Raw genomic sequence first — 21,921 nt, 5'->3', positions numbered from 1 at the left:
TAGTAGTGCCGGATGTAAATGTTAAAAGGAGACAAGAAGTCAATGTTTGGTTTTACACACACTCAAGAACTACAGTGCAGAAACAGCCTTAGCAAAGGGACACCATTTTATATGGGGTCGGTGGGGGGTGGGGGGGGGGGGGGCGGGGAATGGATGCTAATTGGTTGGGCTGAAGAGATGGCACAAGAACATTAAAGTGTAAATCTTAGTTCTCACACGAGGCATTTAGTCACCGATTGGTCCCTGTCTTGTAGTGAGAACGCAGCAGAGGTTGATTTTCTCCATGACTGTCTGTGTTTTCTTTTCTTATTCAAAGTGGTGCATGCTGGCTTCTGAAGGGGCAACTTTCTCGGAGAAATAAATTTGAACGTGCCTAATCAGATCCAGAAGGAAAAACTAAACAGATGAATAGACAAACTAAACACTTGCATCTGTGCCCTGAATGGTGCTTCTGGGTTTTATTTTTATCAGAGTGATCTATTTTGCTGAAAATAGTTTAAGCTAAAAGCAGATCATGCAGTAATTAGTAGTATCATTTAAAGAAAAACCTTCAGGCATCTTGATGCATGTTGCTTAGCTCCTAATAAGAATCAAAAGGAGAAAAATGTACAATTGATGTGTCACGTCTAGACATAACTAAGATTTACTTAGAAATGAAGAGAAAACTTGAATTGGAGGGAAAATAGAAGAATATAGAAATGGAAAGAGCTAATAGGGAAGCTTGCATTGGCAAGAGAGGAGAAGGAAAGAAAAAGCAATGGAAAGGAAGAAAGAATTTTAAGAAGCTTAAAATTCCAAAGTGGGAAATTGGATGAAGTGGCTTGGCTGATGAAAAGCTTGAAATAAAGGACTAAAGAAGGGGTAGTTGCTCAAAGGATGAATCTGATTCCAAAGAGATGGGGTTTAACAAGAAATCTACATAAATTTAGCATCAATGAAATTGAAAGCTATTTTCCCTCATTTGTAGGGCAGTTGGGACTAGCTTTTGGATCTTTTAATGTTACAGAGCAACCTGATAGACACATCTATGGTTGTGTGCACCAAACAATTTGCAGATTACGATGCTTTTGTTCCAGATAGAGTATACTGGCATTTCCCAAAGGCATCTAAAAATGTACCATTCCAAAGACTAACATGCAATTCAGGGGTGCACAGAGCTTAGGATTGTAGATTAGCTTAGTTAACAGGTTGAATAATGGATAGGAAACAAGGTAAAGATAAATGGGTTATTTCCAAGTTGGTAAGCAGTGAATTGTGGAGTGCCCAAGGATCAGTGCTGCGACTCCTGCTATTTATAATATAGAAAGAAATGAAGAGTAATGTCTAGGTCTGCAATGATATAAAGGCAGTGAGGATGCAAGTTCTGAGATGCATGCAATTAGGCTAAAATGTGAAATATATGGATTAAATGAGTAGGTAACAAAGATATCATGTTGAATGTCACATCGGGGAACTGTATAGCACTTTGGTATTAGTGTAGTAAAGTAGATTTTTTTTGAGAAAAGACATGAGACTTAAATGTTAATATTCAAGGATTTTGGTACTTGGTGTAAGAGTAACAAAAGTTAGCATGCTGGTACAATAAACAATCCTTTACTGCAAGGATTGAAGGACAACAGCAAAGTTCTTACTGAAAGTGTGCAGGGCTTGAGTGAGCTAGTTATTGGAATATTGAGTAATTTTGACTTGCATATTTCTGGAAGGATACACCTTTTTTTTTTAGGTAGGTAATTCAATGAAGGCTCACTAGATTGTCTTTCAATGAAATTGGACCTTAACAGAATAAGAGTTGGTCTCTTTGACACATACTCTGAGGCTTCCAAGGGTAGACAGTGAAGTTGTTTCCCTGATCCAGAGAATCCATAGTACAGGCATGCTCTCTCTGGATCAGGGAGTGATCAGCTAGGACTGAAAGGTGAAATCTTTTCAGTGTGTTGTGAATTTTGGGACTTCTCTAACCAGTGGACAGTAGATGGTTTTTTTTTTTTTGCTTTTCACTTTTTTAAAAAAAAGCAATGCCTGGACATGCCCTTTCAACTCAAGAGGACACTAGTAATAATAATAATACTACTAATAATAATACAAGACCTAACTGATAACCTTGAAATCATTGTCAGATTGCTTGGTTTTCAATTTAACTTTGTCAATCAAATTTGTAATCTTAATCAAATTTAATTTTCAAAAGTCTTTAAGTCCTGACTAATTACAAATCCACTCTGGGTACATGTGTATATTTTTACAAATTTAACAGAATTAAGTTTACCACATGAAATTCAAAAAAATGGTACTTAAAGATAGTGGATCTATTGGTTTACTCTGGAGCACCAGTTCATCACCGCTGGCCAATTGGCCTTCTCTCCTGTTCTGTTTTGTTGACTGACGTCCTTCGGTCTGCTCTGCTGACTGTGTATCCAGCTGCTAAGAATTACTGCTTATTAATCTCGCTAGCTACGACCTCTGAGGGGTCAGTGGACCACTGAGCTAGTGTTAACAATGTACAAAAAGCATATGACTCTAATTTCTGATGGCTGGTGTATGCCCACAATTCTGATTTGGTTCCCTCAGGGTGACTATCATCTTACTGATGTCACTTCCTGTGACTTTCTGACTGATTCTCTAAGATGTCAGTCACTTTGAAATGACAGTACTGTCCTCCTCTTGTTCCAGAGAGAGAGCAAGAGAGACAGTCATACAACTCATGACCTCATTAGGTCATACAACATCATCACGAACCAAAGCTCATCACTGTCCTAAATCTCTACTACCTAGGTTGTCTGATTTTTTTTTAAAAAAAACCTTCTTTAGTTAATTGAAGGCAAATAATACAAAGCACCAAGGTGCCATTGCAAGACATACCTTTTTCTTAAGAAAAAGGTACAAAAAACTACACACAAAACCAACTACGGAGCTTTATTCCAAAAGTAATGCCTCTTTCTGTTTAATGCTTTAAAAAGCAACGACTGTATATTCTTTAAATTCTTGAAGCTTTTTAGGATATGCCAGTACGTGGCTTTAGGTTTAAAAATACAGCTAGTTCCCCACAAAGTGGCTTCACAGTAGGCCATAAATGTTGGCTCCATCTAATACTGTGTTTTATGGCCCCAGGCTAACAAAGTATCTGGTAAATTTCACCCAATAAGCAGACACAGATATATTGGGGAATGCTAAAGTCCTGTTGGCCACATTTCATCAGAATATATCAAGATTTCACTTGCTGAGTTATATTGTTATGTGGAATAACGAATTGTTGAAAAATAATCTCGATTCTATAGCCAGCGAAATTCTTAGTGCGCTTTGGACAGTATTTGCTGAATAATTCAAATCATGAAATTATTAGATTCCCTACAGTGTGGAAACAGGCCCTTTGGCCCAACAAGTCCACACTGCCTCTTAGAGCATCCCACCAGACCCATCCCCTATAACCCACACACCCCTGAACACTATGGGCAATTTAGCATGGCTGATCCACCTAGCCTGCACATCTTTGGACTGTGGGAGGAAATGAGAGCACCCGGAGGAAACCCACGCAGACACAGAGAATTTGCAAACTCTGCACAGACAGTTACCTGAGGCTGGAATTGAACCCGGGTCCCTGGTGCTGTAAGGCTGCGGTGCTAACCACAATGTTAGGATTCTGCTTTGAATTTTGAGTTGAAGCAGTTCTGCCTGAAACAGTCACCAATTGGTCAAGCTGCAGAGTATTTGAAAAGCTGTAGGTATCAAGGTTGATGTTGCTGCTGTCTGTCTAATATCTGCCCCTGGCTCCCCTCACCCTCTGGATCTCTTTCTCTCTCACTCTTTCTCTGGCTGTCTTAGCTTTTTTGAATTTCTGAATATTGTTTGCCTTCTTTCCTTTATTTTTCCACCCAATAGTGTATGTGTTAAACAGTTTTTCATCTGTTTGGCTTAATCTTGAAGGAGTTTGTGGGTGTTTGGGGACTTTAAATTACATGGTGTAAATTAGAAATCCTTTTTTCTGTTGTTAAATCTAACTGTTACAATAAATAAAATTTGTGCACTGTTACTGACAAAACTTGGTGTAAATTGCTTGTGTCTTCACTAGCAGTCAGTTAGGTGGGTTGGTCATTTTAGTGGTCCCATTGGGATGTTATTACATTGGTAGGTTTTGTGATGGTTTGTGGAAGAGCGGGGCATAGTTATCAACACACACTCTTGGTAGTTAAGTTGTGATGGAGCAGTGAACATTAGTAGGTAGTCATTCATTGTGGGATAACGTACCCTCTCTGTGAAAGGTGTGAGTGAGAAAATGTTACCGACTTGCGTCAAATCAGAAAGGTCATCTCTAAAATTTAAACAGGTGCAACAAATCATCAAGTATCTTCTTCGCAAAAAGTGTAATTGTGCACAAGTTATTTTTGAAGCAGCTAACCGCTATTTATTTTTAAGTTGTGGTTAATATCATTAAAAATTTCAGCTTAATGAAAGAACTAGTGTTTGTGTTTTGAATTTTAAAAAAAATTTTTGCCTTTTTTTTTCCCCCTAGGTAAAGCGAGAGCTTGCTGGTGTTTTGATATTTGAATCTCATGCCAAAGCAGGGACAGTGTGTAAGTAGTAGAACCAGTCTGGATAACAACATTTAAATATTACATTTATATCAGCCTTTAAAAAAAACAGTTGGCCTTGGTTAAGTTTTCCAGGCCAAATAACCAAACCAATTGCAAGAGGATAATTCCTAATAATGTTGTAAAAGGACCTTCAGGGAAGTCTGAACTTAATTAAAAATTTTATCCATTAAAATGCTTTTCAATCCAAAACTAGAGTATTAAACGTAAACTAAGGACAAGATGGCTGTGATAAGTTAGAAAAACACATTAAAAGGCATGACTAGCCTGGCATTTGCGTGAGGTAAGGAGTTAATGTAGTTTACAGTAAACATACATTCCTTTTAAGGTACAAAAATCCCAACAGGAAAGATAAATCAACTGCAGCAAAAAGAGTTAAATATAGCATTAGATCAAAGGGAGAGGCACAAGGCTTACAAGCGAGACAATGGCCTACTAGTATTATTACTAGACTATCAATCCAGAAACTTAGCTACTTTTCTGGGGACCTGGTTCAAACCGTACCACAGCTGATGGTGGAATTTGAATTCAATTTTTTAAAAAAACTGAAATTGAGAATCTACCAATGACCATGAAACTATTTTGGGAAAAACTCATTGGGTTCTCTTGTGTCCTTCAGAAATCTGCCATCGTCACTTCTTCGTCAGGCCTGTATGTGACTCAGTTGCTCTCTGGGCAGTTAGGGATGGACAGTAAATACTGGTCTAGCCAGCAATATCCACGTTGTGTGAATGAATTAAAAATGACATTGCAAAAATGAGTAGTAAGCTTGAGGTTTGGGAGCAAGTTAGAATTCGACAAAGGTGAATTACAAAACTGATTGAGGGAGTTAGAGTACAAATGTAAAGTGGGAAGATACGTTAAAAACAGACTGAGAGCTTCTCTAAGTATGTTGAAAGGAAAATATTAGACAGATGGGGTCCATTTGCATACAGAATATTTCATTATGGGAAATAGGAGAATTCAGAGAAATTAAATAAAAATCTAGAATTGCAGGTGTTGGAAATCTGTGACAAGAACAGAAATAGCTGGAGAAACTCAGCAGGTCTTTCAGCATTTGCGAAAAGAAAACAGTCAATGTTTTGGTCCGGTAACCCTACATCAGAATGGAGCTAAGTACTTACTTTGCCTCTGTTGTCACAGATGAAAATACAAGAAAGACAAACAGCTTGCTTGATTGGCACAACATCCGTGAACATTCAGTCCAACATTGCTCAGTAGCAGCAGTGTGTACATTGATAAGATGCACTGAGGAAATTCACCAAAGTTCCTTAAACTGCACCTACCAAACCCATGTCCCTCCTGATGGATGTGGTCGATAGCAGCAGATACATAGGAGTACCATCCACCTGCAAACTTCCTTCAAAGCCACTCACTTTCCTGCCTTGGAAATCTAATGGTGTTCCTTCAGTCAAAATTCTGGCATTCCCTCCCTAATGGCTCAACCCATAGCAGGTGGACTGCAGTAGTTCAAGAAGGCAGCTCAGCACCATCTTAAGGTCAACTAGGGATGGGCAAGAAATGCTGGCCAGCCAGCGATACTCCCCTTCCATGAATAAATTTTTAAAATATATAGAAACAATTGAAATGTGAGGGAATAGAGGGAATGAAAAACTGAAAGGAATTTTTTTGTTGAAAAGCAGTACTGGAAAAATTAATGTGATTCAAAATTGACAAAGAACAGGATCCAGTGACCTATTCACAGTGTTCAAGGAGATGACTATAGAGGTAATGGATGCATCTTTCAAAGTTCTATACTCTGGAACCATGCAGCTGGAAAGCTGTAAATGTAACCCTACTGATTTTTTTAAAAGAAGGAAGTATGGAGAAAATGGGGATTCACAAAACGTTAGCAGTAGAAAAGTATTTGAATCCACAGTGAAGGGCATGAGAATTGGACACATGAAACTTCGTTCTCCTTTTCCCTGGAGGTGTTTGGGAAAGTGGCAAGAATCAGTACAACAGTGCCTTTTGATCAGATGGTCCAACAGGCCGAGGAGTGGCAGATGAAGTTTGACTTGGATAAATGTGAGATGCTGCACTTTGGAAAGGCAAATCAGGGCAGGATTTACACACTTCATGGTAAGGTTCTGGGGAATGTTGCTGAACAAAGAGACCTCGGAGTGCATGTTCATAGTTCCTTGAAAGTGGAGTACCAGGTAGACAGGTGGCGTTTGGTATACTTGCCTTTATTGATCAGTGCATTGAGTACAGGAGTTAAGAGGTCATGTTGTGGCTGTACAGGATAACAGTGTGGAGCTGGAGGAACACAGCAGGCCAGGCAGCATCAGAGAAGCAGGAAAGCTGACATTTTGGGTCAGAATAAGTCGTCAGATTTTCTGAAGACCTTCTGAAGAAGGGTCCTGAACCTAAATGTCAGCTTTCCTGCTCCTCTGCTGCCTGGCCAGTTGTGTTCCTCCAGTTCCACATTGTGTTATCTCTGACTCTAACATCTGCAGTTCTTACCATCTCTGCAGCTGTACAGGACATTGGGTAGGGCACTTCTGGAATGCTGCATGCAATTCTGGTCTCCCTGCTATTGAAAGGATGTCATGAAACTAGAAAGGGTTCAGAAAAGATTTACAAGGTTGTTGCCAGGTTTGGAGGGGCTTGAGCTATATGGAAAGGCTGAATAGGCTGGAGCTATTTTCCCTCCAGCATCAGGGACTGAGGAGTGACCTTACAGAGGTTTATAAAATCATCACAAGCCTGGATTGGGTGAAAATAGACAAGGTCTCTTCCCAGGGTGGGTGGTGTCTGAAACCAGAAGGCATAGGTTTAAAGTGAGATGGAAAGATATTAAAAAGGCCTTTGACAAAGGGTCTAGGCTCAACATCAGCCTTCCTGCTCCTATGATGCTGCTTGGTCTGCTGTGTTCATCTAGCTCTACACCTTGTAATCCCTGGGATGGCAGCGCTGTCCTAGCAGGAGAGTTCGAGGAGACTATTTTTATATTTGTTCACGTAATGCTGGCATTGCTGGCTTGGCTAACACTCATTGCTCACTCTTAACTGCTCTGAGGAAAGGAGATGATGAGCTATCTTTTTGAGCATCCACAATTCTTGGAGCATAGAAATACCCACAGTGTTGTTAGGAAAGGAGTTCCAGCATTTTGACCGAGCAGTGCTGTGATATATTTCCAAGTCAGGATGGTGGGTCACAGAGAGGAAAACTTTGGCTCTTCCCATGCATTTGCTGCCCTTACTGTTCCAGGAGGTAGAGGTGGCAGGAGCCTTGTTGAGTTACTGCAGTGCATCTTGCAGATAGTACCCACTGCTGTCACTGTGCATTGGTGGCGAAGGGAATGAATGTTGAAAGCTGTGGATACCAATCAGGCAGACAGCACGGTCCAGGATGGTGTCAGGTTTTGTTGTGGCATTAGAACTGAGTGTATTCCATCACACTCCTGACTTGTACTTTGAAAATGGTGGACAGGCTTTGGAGGAATAGGAGATGATTTCTTGCCACAGAATTTCTAACTGTACTAGTAGCCACAGTATTTATGTGGCTGGTCAATGACAATCCCATTTACCAATATCCTGGAGGTTCAGAGTCAGTAATGATATCAAATCTGAGGAGGTAATCATTAGATTCTCTCTTGTTGGAGATAGTCATTGCCTTGCATGTGTGTGGTGGAAGAGCTCTTTTTCACTTGTCAGCCTAAGCCTGGCTGTTTTCCAGGCCCTGCTGCAATTGGGCACAGACTGCTTTGTTGTCAGAAGTCACAAATGGTACCAAACATGCTCCGTTTCTGACCTTTATGATGAAAGAAAGGTCATAGAAACAGCTAAGGTAGTTGGTCTACGAAACAAGCCTGAGTAACTGTATTTCTTGGAGTTTTAAAGATTGAGAATAATCTCATTGAAAATTAAAAGCTCTTAACTAATAATAAGGGCCAAGATATTTTGGACTGAGATGACACTTTCTTCACTCCATAGGAAGTGAACTTTTGGAGTTCTTTTTGTAATTGATGTGGTAGTTCAGTCATTGCACATGTTCGAGATTAGAGATATAAATTTCTAGGTGGTGAAAACATAAAGGGATATTTGGATACAGCAGGAAAATGGTGTTTGGTACATAATGAGCCATGATCAAGAATGGTAGCTCAGTCTGAAGGGGCTGAATGCCCCCTCATGCTCTATGGTCAAATACACAAAGAAATACACTTCTGCAAAATGGGATGTAAATGGATGGTCCACTAATCCTAAATAAAAACATGTAGTTCTGGAAATACTCAGCAGATACACAGTGAGAAATAAGGTTAATGTTTCAGACCAGCCGTGTCTCTGTCATTTTAATCTTCTGTAAACAGGAGTAAAAATTGACATCAATCCAAGATTAAATTTTGCAATGGCTTTAAAATTAATTTGTAACCTCATGAAGAGGTGATAAATGCATGTGATTAAGCATTGACGTAAACTGTTTAATTAGCCAACAGATTAAATATCGTATACTGTCCTGTAGTCTTATTATTAATTACAACTGCAACAAAGATTTTCACTTCATGCATAGTAGAACAGTACAGTTATAATAAACTATATTTTCTTGTCTTCACTAATTTTAATGATGTAAATATAAAATGACATACTTTTGTCATCGTGTCTAATTTATTTGTTATTTCTCAAATATACTGAGATTCTGCAAAATGTAAAGGCAAAGCAAATCTTCAGAGAACTTCTCTGCAATTTTTTTTGGCATTTACTTTGTAATAAGTTAACTTTTAACTGTCTTGACAGTTTTGTGCAGCTGAAATTGGATGATTGTTGCTTTCATATTTATGCAGTGTTTAATCAAGGAGAAGAGGGCACTTCATGGTATATTATCCTCAAGGGCACAGTGAATGTTGTTATCTATGGCAAGGTACAACTTTCAATTTTTTCAACTTTTTATAGCATGTATGAAGAATCATAGGCCTACATAATTATGATTTTGGGAACTTTGAAAGGAAATTTAGCAGTACTAACACTAGTCAAGGTCATACAAATTGTTTTGAAGATCTTATCTTTTAAATATTGTTATCTTTTAAAACTGGGATGTGTACAATCTTGTTCATGCCATCTTGTCTATAATTAACTGTAGCAAAATTGTAATCACTTTAACTCTCAACAGTAATTAAAATGTAAATGAACCTGATACTTGCACATCATATTTTACTGTGTAAAACATCCTTTCATTTAAGTTTACAAGAAATTCAGGAAAGTTGTCTGGTTTTCTCATTGACTGCAAAGCAATGAAGGTTTGCAAGTTGATCATGAATGACTCTGACTCTGATCTAATGTTGCAGGGAGTAGTCTGTACGTTACAAGGAGGGGATGATTTTGGGAAGTTGGCTTTGGTGAATGATACTCCAAGAGCAGCTTCCATAGTACTTCGTGAGGACAATTGTCAGTTTTTACGTGTTGATAAAGAAGATTTTAATCGAATCCTTTGCGTAAGAAACTTTCTGATAATGGCTTACATTCAGAATCTTAGTCAAAATGTAGATTTTTTTTTTTGTAAATCCATTTTCAAGTATCTTGTGGCATTTGATAAAGACAATCACCTGTTCTGAAACATTGAGATAATTATTAACTGTCATGTTATAAAGCTTCAAGGGTGAAACTATTGTGGATTAAATTCCTTATTTTATTCAGCAAAAAATGCTTTTAAATATGTACTTCAGAACTTGAAGGGGCCATGTGTTTTAATTTTTGGTGTATAGTTTCTGAAACAAAAATTATTGCGATACTAGTTCTTAGTATTTGCAGCATTCTTGTTTTGATAAAAAAATCCCTTTTGGCAAGAAGAATACAAAAATTGAATTAGTTGAATGACGACTGACTGCAGTAAACTGCAGCACAGAGGGATTTGGGAGTCCTCCTGCATAAATCATCCAAAGTTAGCATGCAAGTTCAGTGTGTAATAGGGAAAGAAAATGAGATATTGGCCTCCGAGTGGGTTGGAGTATGAGAATAGGGAAGTTTTGCCACAATTATACAAGGCCACACCTAGAATACTATGAATATTTTGGCCCCCTTGTGTGAGAAAAGATACCTCAATATTGGACAAAGTCTAGAAAAGTTTCATTAGGTTGATCCTAGGTCTTAACTTCTGAGATGGGGTAGAGTAGGTTGAACATGTACTCATTGGAATTTAGAAGAATAAGCAACAACCTTCTTGACAGCAAAGATACAGGGAGTGTGCTCCCCTTTTGTGGGAGAGTAGGACCGGAGGGCACAATCTTTAAAGTAATGGGTGACTTGTTTAAGACAGAGATGAAGAGACTACTGTTTCCTTTACCAAAAGGGGCTGCCAGGGCTGACTCATTAACTATATTCAAGGCTGAGATGGACTGATTTTTCTAGTCAGTAAATGAATTGTAGGGAAAAACCAGGCAGGTGGGCATTGAGTATTAGATCAGCCATGATTTCATTCAGTGGGCTGAATGGCCTACTACTGCTTCTGTCTGATTCGTCTATCTCTGTGTCTACAATTTTATTCTAAAACTGTGCAGTTGTTTGCAGCCCCAACAACATTGAGGAGAGTTTAAACTATTGTATTTTAAGAACTTTTTAAAAAAAAGAACAATATGTTCAGACAGGAATGGATGCTAAATAGCTAATTTGTTGATGACTTTTCAGTGTCAAGGCCTGATGAGGGATTTAGGGAACTTTCCCACCTATGCTTATAATCCATGACTGTAATGGAATAAATTTAATGGATTAGTCATACTATGTTGCAGTTTGAGGCGTTTTAAATATTCTGGTTTGACATTAAGTTAATGACAATCCCACAGCTCTGATTCATGTTGATCATTATCTGCAGACTGTTATTGTCTGTGCCATAAATTTTCTTCATTTGTTGCAAATCCAAAGCAATCTGTTTAGAAGGATGGAGTGAACTAAATTTAAAAACCCTCAAAAAGCATCTTTCCAGTAGAAAATTACATCAGTTTAGAACATATTTAACAGCTAAGTTGTAGTATTATCTGCAGTACAGTATTATATCTTTCATTAAGTTTAAACACAAATCAAATGCATTGTGCTGAAAGCATCAGTTAAAATGACTTCAAGCTGTAGTATTACAAAATTATATAGAATTTTTCCTCTTTCTGACATGCTTTGTAATAGAGTAGCAAGCTATTCATAATTGATCAATAATAAAAGGCCCAAAATGACCATTTAAATCGGTCAATAAGTAAGTAGATACTTTCAGTTGAACAAAACAGGATTCATTTTATGATTTATTTTTTCCTTTCTCCTGTCAAATACCACCCCCACAATGCACTTCAGGATGTTGAGGCCAATACAGTGAGGCTCAAAGAACATGGACGAGATGTGTTGGTTTTGGAGAAGATACCAATGGGTAGCAGACCTTCCAATCAGGGAAGCATACAGACACAATACAAGTAGGTATTCCATAACATTGCACTTTGTGTCATTTGTGATCTAATGTGGGGAATGTCACTTACGTATCAGTGTGGCTGCAGAGGTCTGCGTGATCACGTCAATTAATAACTGTTTCAATTTCACCATCATGGAATAAGAGGGGGAATAGATGAAGTACAGGTAGAATAAAATGGATTATTTACTTAATTTGATGCTCCAAAGAAATTATTACACAATTTAAAATAAAGATTACGGCCTGTGAATGGGCTAGTCAGTAAATGTAATAGGAGGATTTTAATGCACAAGAAGTGACTTTAAAATATGAACAACTGCGTAGAGTTTGACATTTTGCTCTATTTCACTAGTCCAGAATCATCATCTCATTATGTTGAATTAGCTCCTACTTTTTAAGTCATTTATAGCAGTAACATGTTTTATACTGTGCGAACAAATTAAATTCAGCTAATTACTGTCTAAGTCAACATCTTGATTTTAATGATTCCTTTCTTTAATTATCTTGATAATCTGTTTAGTCCTTTTTAACAACAGCTTAATTAGGAAGTCCATGGCAATTTAAACTGCATTTTCTGTGATTAATCAAGTCGTTCTCTCATCCCTTTAGATACACAGTGATGGCAGGAACTCCTGAAAAGATATTAGAGCACTTTCTGGAAACTATACGCCCTGATTTGCCTGCTAATGGAATGACAGGTTTGATTTTTTTTAAAACACCAAAGACATTAATTTAATAGGTTGTAACTTGCTGCTTTTCAATATTGCCTTAATGTGGGGAAAATGGTTCAGAACTTTTGATTTTCTTAGTATTATAATTTCTGGAATGCATTTTTTAAAATTAAGTATAGCTAATTGTAACAAAATTATTGTCTCATGATTTATTTTCTTCCAATCTAAATTCTCAAATTATTTTCTTTTTAATACAATAGTTATGTCCTCTAGATAATGATTATTTTGTCTGAATTGATGTTTTCTATATAAGTAAATTAAGCACTCTGTGCAGTCTGTGTGTCAGAATTTGCTTGGCTTTGTTAGTAACAGAATTGCTTCTGAGACCGAGGATTGAGAATTCAAGCTCCACCTAAAATTGTGGATTTGCACAGCATTTCACAATACTCTATCCTATATTAGATCAATGTCCAATTTACCTGTTGTGCTATGCGTAGGATACTAAAGAATGAGAACAGGCCCCGGATACCTTTTCTAAAATCAGAACACCGAAAGACAGTTAACTGTTGGGCTAATTGATGTTCTTATGAACATGGTGTACAAAATGACTGCTGCATTTACTTAGTGTCACTGTTTCAAAGTAATTTATTATACAGTACAATCCAACCATTTTACTGGGGTTATGTACCTGGAAGGCCTTGCAAAGGACAAATTCACAAGTGATAAAATTTGTAATGGGAGTCAATTGGATAGATTCAGACCATTTTAAATTTTGAGCACAGTAGAAGATAAAATTCGATTTAAAAACAAGGTTTTTAATATAATGCTCTACTGGAGAAAGTGAGATAAAATAAAAATAAAATTTGTCAAACTTCACCATAAATTATTAGAATAATGTGAGCTCATGCAAGATGATGCATGTGCATTCATACTTCCCAATAACAGAAATGCTGTTTACTGTTATTGTTGCTTTTCTTGCTTAGTTTTCCATAGGCACCATTTCATGTTTTTGACGTTGCTAGCAAGTTTTCTTTTTTAGTCCCTGAAAATCATGGGTAAGTGAACTTTGGACCCACAATGGGAGAAGTGGTGTGCCGAACACTTTATGCAGATTCCTGAAAGGCCTAACTGTAGGACTTCAGTGCAAGTGAAGCATTGAGCTAGTGATGAGATGCTGTTAAAGTGCAAATTCACCTTCAGCATTAAATCATGTCCTTATCATCTCTGACTCTGTACTGAAAGCACTAGTTTTGGCTTTATTGATGAATATTCCCTTTCTACCTTCTATGGAGGAGGTTGGCGGCATGGCAGTTTTCAGTGACTTTAACTGGAGACAGGTTGAGTTTGGCTCGCTTGTTAACTTTCTTATGAGAGTCCAGATGTTGTGGCTTTAAACCCCCCTTGAAGTGACAAAATAGAACTAGGTGCAGATTAACCATGATCTAACTTGATGGCAGAAAGCCTAGTTAAAAGTAGCTTCAAGCTGGAAATGAACGCAGGATGATGTCTACTCCTAAGACTAATGCTACATCCTGAAATGTTTACCTCTATATTGTGTGTACTTTACAAGTATTGGATAGTATCTTTTCACATTGAGATTGCGATTTTTGGTTTTGTAAAATATATTAATTTTGTTTTTTTCAATGCAAATTGATTTAGCCTATTGCTAGTTTCAAATGTGTGCAGTGCATGAACCCTGGATGTCCTCACCAATTCAGCAAGTGACATTCTCCCAGTATCAGTGAGCAAGCACATGCTACATGCCAGTTTTAATCATCAGAGCTAATTTTTCTTCATGAAAAGAGACCTGAACACATTAATTTCTAGTTCCTTCTGTTTGGAATCACATGAAGCATGAACACTTAATTGAAATCAGCGAATAACTATCTTGGAGCAAACTGAGTGATTCAGCAAACTGTACTTCAGCGTTAATCTAACAAGTTGAAGGAAGCCAAGAAAAATAAAAATCAGTTACAAGCACAATTGTACCCTGTGTTCAGGCATTAGTTTAACAAGAAACATGTTCCAAAAACCTCAATGTAATTGATATTGAGATTTGAAATAGAAAATGTACTTTAAACTTTTGCCACATTTTTGAGGTATTTCTTTTTTGTCCTTCAGGTGTCCCTCCACCATGGTCCCTGACTGAGAGGAAGGGTGAGGGTGAGCACAAATCTGTTGCAGTTTTTGCCATTGCACAATTGTTCTAGCCACTAGTAGGCGCACAAGAGCAGCTCAGTTGGATACACTTGTATTCCAGTGTTCTAGTATGGAGTTCTTGTCCTGTGTGAGACCTATTTCCTAATTTTCACAGCAATTGCTGACAGTTCTGACTGAGGATTGTGATTTTTAAATCTGCATCCTTTCACGTCTCGTTGTAGCACTTTTAAACATATTGTTGTTCTTAAATTCGTTTTACTTTTACCTTTTCCTAAAACAATTCCTTGTAATGATTTCTGAATTTGTTTTTAAATCACCCTGTATATATCAACTCAGTCCCAGCTTAATAACCAGCAGCTTTCAATGCAATGCTTGTTCAACCCATTCACCTCTGCTTTTTCCCAGGATTAAACAATGATTCTTTGAGGTGCAACCAATAATTACTTATTAGTGCTCCTTCATAGCCAAGGATCAAATTAAGTGTCATGAGCAAAGCAACAGTTTTGAAATTACACTTGCTCATTATTAACTTTGTTCCGTCTAGCAGTGGGCCTGATGAATTCATCAAGGCTGCTCGGAGGGCACCTTCAAACTGGAGAGCTGCTCCATTTCAAAGGGCAAGGGCAACAGATACATGAGAACACCACTTCACTTCTCCATCCTGTTTAGGAAATATGATCGCATCCCTTCACTGTCATTGGATCAAAATCCAAGAATTTCTCCTTTTCTAAAAGTATTGTGTGTCCCCCTCCTGCCCCAGGGAATGCAGTGATTCAAGAATGCAGCTCAACACCACCTTCTCCAGATCAGTTGAGAATGAGCACCCTAGTGACACCTATATACTGAGGGAATAAAATAATAAAGCTTTTTGCATGTACAAGTGAATGGACTTTGAGTTCAAATCACACCAACAGTGTTGCAAACTTCCAACAATTTGCATTTCTGGAAAATACAATCTCACATATGGAGGTTCTTTGGTCCAATATGCCTGTACTAGAATTTGAAATTTGTTGTGCCTACTTCCACATCCTGTTTGGTGTTTTTTTGCCCCTTTTTATCCTGTAAGTTCCTCACCCTCAAAGACCTGCTCAACTACCTTTAAAGTGATTGCTAGAGTCATCTTCCATCACCTTTTTCGGTAATCGGTTTCAGATCCCAACAAATGACTAAGAAGAATTCTCCACCTCTCTTCTTGAGAATTTTTTCCCCGTCCGTTAATAGACAAATAGGGCTGAATCTTATTTTGGCTCAGTCTCAGTTGCAAAGAGTTTAATACAGGATTTCCACTTGGAGGTCTAGCTGGTTTTCCCATCATATCTTACCAACCTCACTGCATTAACTACCTATCCTGCCCCTATTCCATCTCGCATGTCTATTTCTTGCCCCATCTTATCCTGTGCCATTCGCAGAACAGCTCATAATTCAGCAGATATGGAGTGTCAGAGGCTGACGGGTAACCTTTATAGAGGTTTTTAAAATCATAAGGGACATGGATAGGGTAAATAGGATCTTTCCCCAGGATGGAGAAGAACAAAACTTGGGGGCATAGGTTTAAGATGAGAGGGAAAAGATATAAAAAGGGCCTAAGGGGCAACATTTTCATGCAGAGTGTAGTCCATATATGGAATGAGCTACCAGTGGAAATGGTGGGGGCTAATGTAATTACAACATTTAAAAGGCATCCGGATGGCTAAATGAATAGGAAGGATTTAGAATATGGGCTAAATACTGGTAAATGGGAACGAGATCTATTTAGGATATCTGGTTAGCATGGATGATTGGGACCAAAGGGTCTGTTTCTATGCTGTACATCTCTGATTCTATAACTAAAAGGTTGCTCAAAGTGGTAGTGTGAAGGATTATCTTGGTGTTAGATATCAAGAGGAGATTGTAGCGTTGTGGGGGTGGGGTGGGGTAATGCCTTGCCTGGGTCTGAAAATTTGAATGACAACGCCTTACTGAATGGAGACATAGAAGGAATGGCCGATAATGGAGTCTGAGATAACAAGGTGTAGAGCTAGATGACCATAACAGGCCAGGCAGCATCAGAGGAGCAGGAAAGCTGACCTTTCGGGTCTGGATCCTTCTTCCTGCTTTCTTGCTCCTCTAATGCTGCCTGGCCTGCTGTGTTCATCTAGCTTTACACCTTGCTGCCTTACTGAACTGGAAGCCCGCAGTTGCAGTAGTGATGGGTGAACAGAGCTGTTTGACAGTCAGGATACATTAGGAAAGTGTTTGGGTAATGAGAGAGAAATATGCATCTAAATGTCAATATGCAAATGTTGCTGTCTAAATTGTGTGACTGCGGCATTGTTTTTTTTTAAAATGGCAGTTAGCTCAGTTTTGAATTGCATCAAATTTTGATTATCACATGGCAGATAGGACTTGACTTGCGACCAAAAGTTAAATCTTGACAATATCCATATAGGTACTCAATTAACAATTAACAGATTGTTAACAATTATTGAACAACTTCTCTGGCATTGAAAGTTGACTGTCACAACTATGAAGTATCATTATTTCAAGCTATAAATTTATAAAATGCCAACCTTATTTTCTTTAAATGAAGTCATTTCTGTTTTTTATCCTCCTTAATCTAATGTTTTTGATTTTTCTGTAACTGTTGTTGACGTCACCCACTCTAATTTGCATGTTCTCCTCAGTCCTTGCACTGCCGGTTTCGCAGAGTTCCTACTCATTCACGTCCTAGCCACCCAATCTCCATTGAAAATAAAAATAAGCTACCAAGACAAATTAAGTTAAACGTTGAAGAGCAAATCTAGCAGTTGCAACTGCTGTTAGACAGCTTGCTGCCATGAAACCTGATCCAATTTCTTCTTTGATTTTGTTTGCTATATTAAAGGTGCTCTGTAAATGCAAGTTAAGATTCCCATATAGGTCATAGGAGTTCTATTTGCATTATTTATTCAGGTTCCCATAAAAGTATTCCACGGAAACAAGTGATGCTGCATTGGGGAATCTGGAATGCAGTGGCAAATTGTGTTGCCCAATTTTAAGTGTTCTCCTGCTCTTTTTCTACCAATTAGAGATAATATTCCTCAGGTTGTATTTTTCCAACAGAGCATCTTTCAGGGATACTTTATCACAGCCTTCCAGCACCGGCTCACATTTCCTGTTACACAACTTGTTTTGAGAATTGATGAGATTATTTGTATGAATCAAGTCCATTTCGTTCTAAGCTCCTTGAAATTAGGAGGCCCTTTATCAATCTGTTGAGACCTTTACAAAGTTGAATTTTTGTGAAAGTACAAAAGCTTGATGCACACTTCTAAGGTATTAATTAAATTAATCAGTTCTATTGTACAGATCTGTGCTAATCAATTTGACTCTGAAAGTAACAACTATGAAATGGATAATTTTCACAGAGCATGGTGTGAGAAATTCATTAAAAATGAGGTACAGAGGTTTCACAACGTAATTCAACGGCACTGTAATTTTGAGATGTTTTAGTGAATTTTAATTTCTAGAATAGAGGAGTTTTTAAACTAAGATTCCATAATTTGAATTTTCAAAAGGATGCTGATTATTTTTTTATTTGCAGTTTTTTTGACAGATCCATGCCTTGATGACTTTGTTCTGCTGCACTGCATTTTTATGCCCCACAGCCAGCTTTACCCAGCCCTAATGGCTCAATATCCTTTTCTTGTGTTCCTTAAAACGTATTCTAATTTTTCAGGTATTCTTCCCATGGATTGTAATGCTAATTGTTCAAAATGGAGTACTTTGCAAGTTTTTTTAAGTGGCAATGTCAGTCATAGTTATTACTCAAATGCTTGATTGAGACATTAAATTTTCCGAAAAGAGTAAGAATTACAGGTGAGTGCTGTGCACAAAATATCTGTATGAGCCTTTGATTCTGACAATTATGTGCAAGCTCTCAACATAATTGCAGCACCAAAAATAGATTTCAGTGCTGGTGTTAACCCGTTCCATACTAGTACTGTTTAGCAGCTGGGGTTTCTAGAACCTGCTTTTTGTATTGAAGCCAGCGAGCAGGATTTTATCCTACTGACTGAAGACCTGCTTAAACCTGGAAAAACATCACAGGGAAAGGTTAAAAGTAAATGGCACTTAACTGCAGTTCAACATTTTCGCCTGCAGTCAAAAACGTCCAATTCCTACTATTGTGGACAGTGACCCAGTGGTTAGCACTGCCTCACAGCACAAGAGAATTAGGTTTGATTCCAATCTTGGGTGACTGCGGAGTTTGCACATTCTCCCTGTGCCTGCTTGGGATTCCTCTGGGTGCTCCAGTTTCCCCCCTCAGATGTACAGGTTAGGTGGATTGACCATAGTGAAATTATCCATTGTGTTCAGGATTGTGTAAAATGGGTGGTTTAGCCACAGTAAATGTGGGGTGATGGGATATGCTGGGGGCCTGGGTGTGGGTGGGATGCTCTTATGGAGGGTGGTGCAGACTTGATGATGGACAGACTGGCTTCCTTCCACACTGTAGGCATTCTAAGGTTCTGTGGTACTAAGCCAGCATAGTAATTATTTTTCATGGTATCCATCCTCTACCTATTCTAGGTTTCTTGCCACAAAACTAATGATTATATTTTTTCTTTCCTCTGCCTTCTGGGAAGAAAGTCACATGGGTAAAATGCATCAGAGATAATGGGAACTGCAGATGCTGGGAATCCGAGATAACAAAGTGTGGGGCTGGATAAACCCAGCAGGCCAAGCAGCATTTTCGGAGCACAGATGCTGCTTGGCCTGCTGTGTCCATCCAGCTCCATGCTTTGTTATCTGAATAAAATGCATTTTTGTTTTCAGAATTCAAAATTTATCTCTTATGCCTTTCTAAACCAAAATAATTCTGTTCAAAGTTGGTAGTGATTATTCACATGAATGAATCCTAAATGCAATAACATCTGAATGGGTCCAAATTGATGGTTTTACAAACATTGCTTCTATATGATGTGAATTTCTTTAACATATGTGTACTTACCATGCAGAAGCATTGCAAGGGTCAGAGCAGGAGAAGTTGGACTATGCCCTCAATAACAAGAGAAGGGTCATCCGCCTTGTCCTACACTGGGCAAAGGTATATGCAGATCTCTTGCAAGAGGAAGACAGTGCTATTGCATTTCTCGAAGTAAGTACTGCAATCCAAGATCAAAATATCTGCACAATAGTCATATAACTTGTACCAGACTCAATTTCTGACCAGTGAAGTGAACAAATGTACAATTTATTTATAAGAAGTTGCACAATGATTAACAATTTCCATAATGTTTCCAGTATTTTGGTTGGTTGTACAAACCATATAACAGTATGTTGCTGATCTCCATTTCCGATCCAATGTCCTACAATGACCGAAGATATTGAGTAAATTTTGACTGACTGCCACAGTGTAAAACCAGAGTTGTAAACTGGGCACCCATCATAGAAACTGCCCAATTGTCCTTGCCATGACTGTATTCCTTCTCTATGTAAGCTGACTGAATTACTCTTACTTATTTAATATTTAGTTCTATTAAATAAATTGCCACTTTTCCTTTTATTCTTTCCTCAATATATTGAACAATATCACATTCCAACTTTTGTATTTGAGACGATCGCATTTACAGAGCGTGTCAGCAGACTGCATGAGTATTACGTAGCCCTTAGGGGGGAGAAAAGAAAGAAATGTAAGGTTTTTTATGTGAAAATTTTCCTAAAGAAGAATTGAGTACCTGTTTGCAATGTCAGTGTTCTTGACTAATGTCATGTCATATGACATTATTGGATGAATGTGCCTATATGATGTATGAAGGAGAGGTGTTAGGTGGTTTCTGTCACATAAATGCAAGAAGTATTAAAAGGAGCAGCAACCCTGGAAATCTTGTCCTTGTCCTGGTAGTTATGTTCAGAGTGCTAGAGTTGCTCTGCCAGCTATAATGGTTTAAGTAACCAATATAATGTAAGTCAGTACAGTGCTATAGTTAACATACTGCTCCTGATTCAATCATTCTCCTAACTCTTCGTATTGTAGGCAGCATGGAATAGGCTGTGGTAAAAGCAAACTGATGTTGGGACAGCTTCCCAGGCCTTTTCCCTGCCCCTGAGGGTTGTTGGAGCAGGAGGTGGAAGAATGGTGGATGATACCATAAGATTGTAGGAGCAGAATTAGGCCATGCAGCCCTTTGGGTCTGCTCCACTGTCCAGTTGGCATGGGGACTGGGGTGTTCAAGCTAAACAGCCAATTAGAGAACTTGCAGCTTGTAAGGACTGATAGACTGCCGCATGGGGAAAGATGTTTCATGATGGAAGTACCCATTCTTTTTGTCAAAATTTAAATTTTAGGAATGGTAGGACCTTTGTAGCCAGGGCATTGTTGTTGGGGAGGAGCAGGGAATTGGGAGGAGCTGTTCCCACTCTCAAATGAGTTGAGAAACTGAGGGCACAGTCAAAGTGCTTTGCAAAAGAAGGAAATGCAAGGTGAGCAAAATCTTTTTCAAACAGCGAGTGATTGGGGTCTTGAATCATTGAATCATTGCCTTGAATCATAGTGGAGCTTTGTTCATGTAAGGCATTCAAGAGGACGTTATTTCACCTGAAACAATCATTCAATGTGCATGGAAAAAGGGAGGGATTTCACACTAAGTTAGAATGCTCTAAGAGCCTGTACCTACATGATAGACTGGCTTCCTTCTATATTGTTAGAATTCTGTGATGCTGTTGGATTTGCCAGGGTGTGGAAGGGAGGGAGTATTTGGCCAGTTACTGAGTGGCTACTTCCATGAAAACTAGCTAGTTCTCAAGTGGACCCGGCAGCTAACTTGGAAAATACACCCCAATTGGCTTCCTGTAATTAGTTCTCAATGATTCATTGAGGCAACCTGTATGTGTAGTGAGATAGCCCTGCCACTCCCCCTCTATACTGCCTTCACAGAAGTGATTCAGGATCAGGATGGAGCTGGGGTACCCGTGGGGGATTGTCATGTCTTTGCTGCCTTCTGTTTGTTGCACTGACAGAATCTGAAAATCCAGTCCCCTGTTGGATATTAAATCCCGCATTTATTATGAATAGGTCATGCCTGCGGCCATGGAAGAACTATTCATCGTGGTTGCTATGCTATTATAGCTGTATAGCAAGTACCGAATGACAGCAAGACTGTAAT

The 21,921-nt window shown here is 38.5% G+C and overlaps 1 protein-coding gene across 7 annotated transcripts in view; it reads left to right on the top strand.

The window, feature by feature from the left end:
* Positions 1-21,921, top strand: part of rapgef4a (Rap guanine nucleotide exchange factor 4a) — a 264,085-nt gene that overhangs the window by 169,511 nt on the left and 72,653 nt on the right. For all 7 annotated transcript variants that reach the window (XM_048535123.2, XM_048535124.2, XM_059647221.1 and 4 more), the window contains 8 exons: positions 4,505-4,565; positions 9,367-9,443; positions 9,868-10,014; positions 11,855-11,970; positions 12,573-12,661; positions 14,756-14,797; positions 18,357-18,447; positions 19,763-19,913. In XM_048535123.2, coding sequence (XP_048391080.1) covers positions 4,505-4,565; positions 9,367-9,443; positions 9,868-10,014; positions 11,855-11,970; positions 12,573-12,661; positions 14,756-14,797; positions 18,357-18,447; positions 19,763-19,913 — 774 coding nt within the window. The remainder of the gene's footprint in view (positions 1-4,504; positions 4,566-9,366; positions 9,444-9,867; positions 10,015-11,854; positions 11,971-12,572; positions 12,662-14,755; positions 14,798-18,356; positions 18,448-19,762; positions 19,914-21,921) is intronic.

Source organism: Stegostoma tigrinum, chromosome 7 (assembly GCF_030684315.1).
Source record: "Stegostoma tigrinum isolate sSteTig4 chromosome 7, sSteTig4.hap1, whole genome shotgun sequence".
In the NCBI taxonomy this organism is placed as follows: domain Eukaryota; kingdom Metazoa; phylum Chordata; class Chondrichthyes; order Orectolobiformes; family Stegostomatidae; genus Stegostoma; species Stegostoma tigrinum.
Note: the sequence above shows the minus strand (reverse complement) of the source record. Positions and strands in the feature narration are given on the sequence as shown.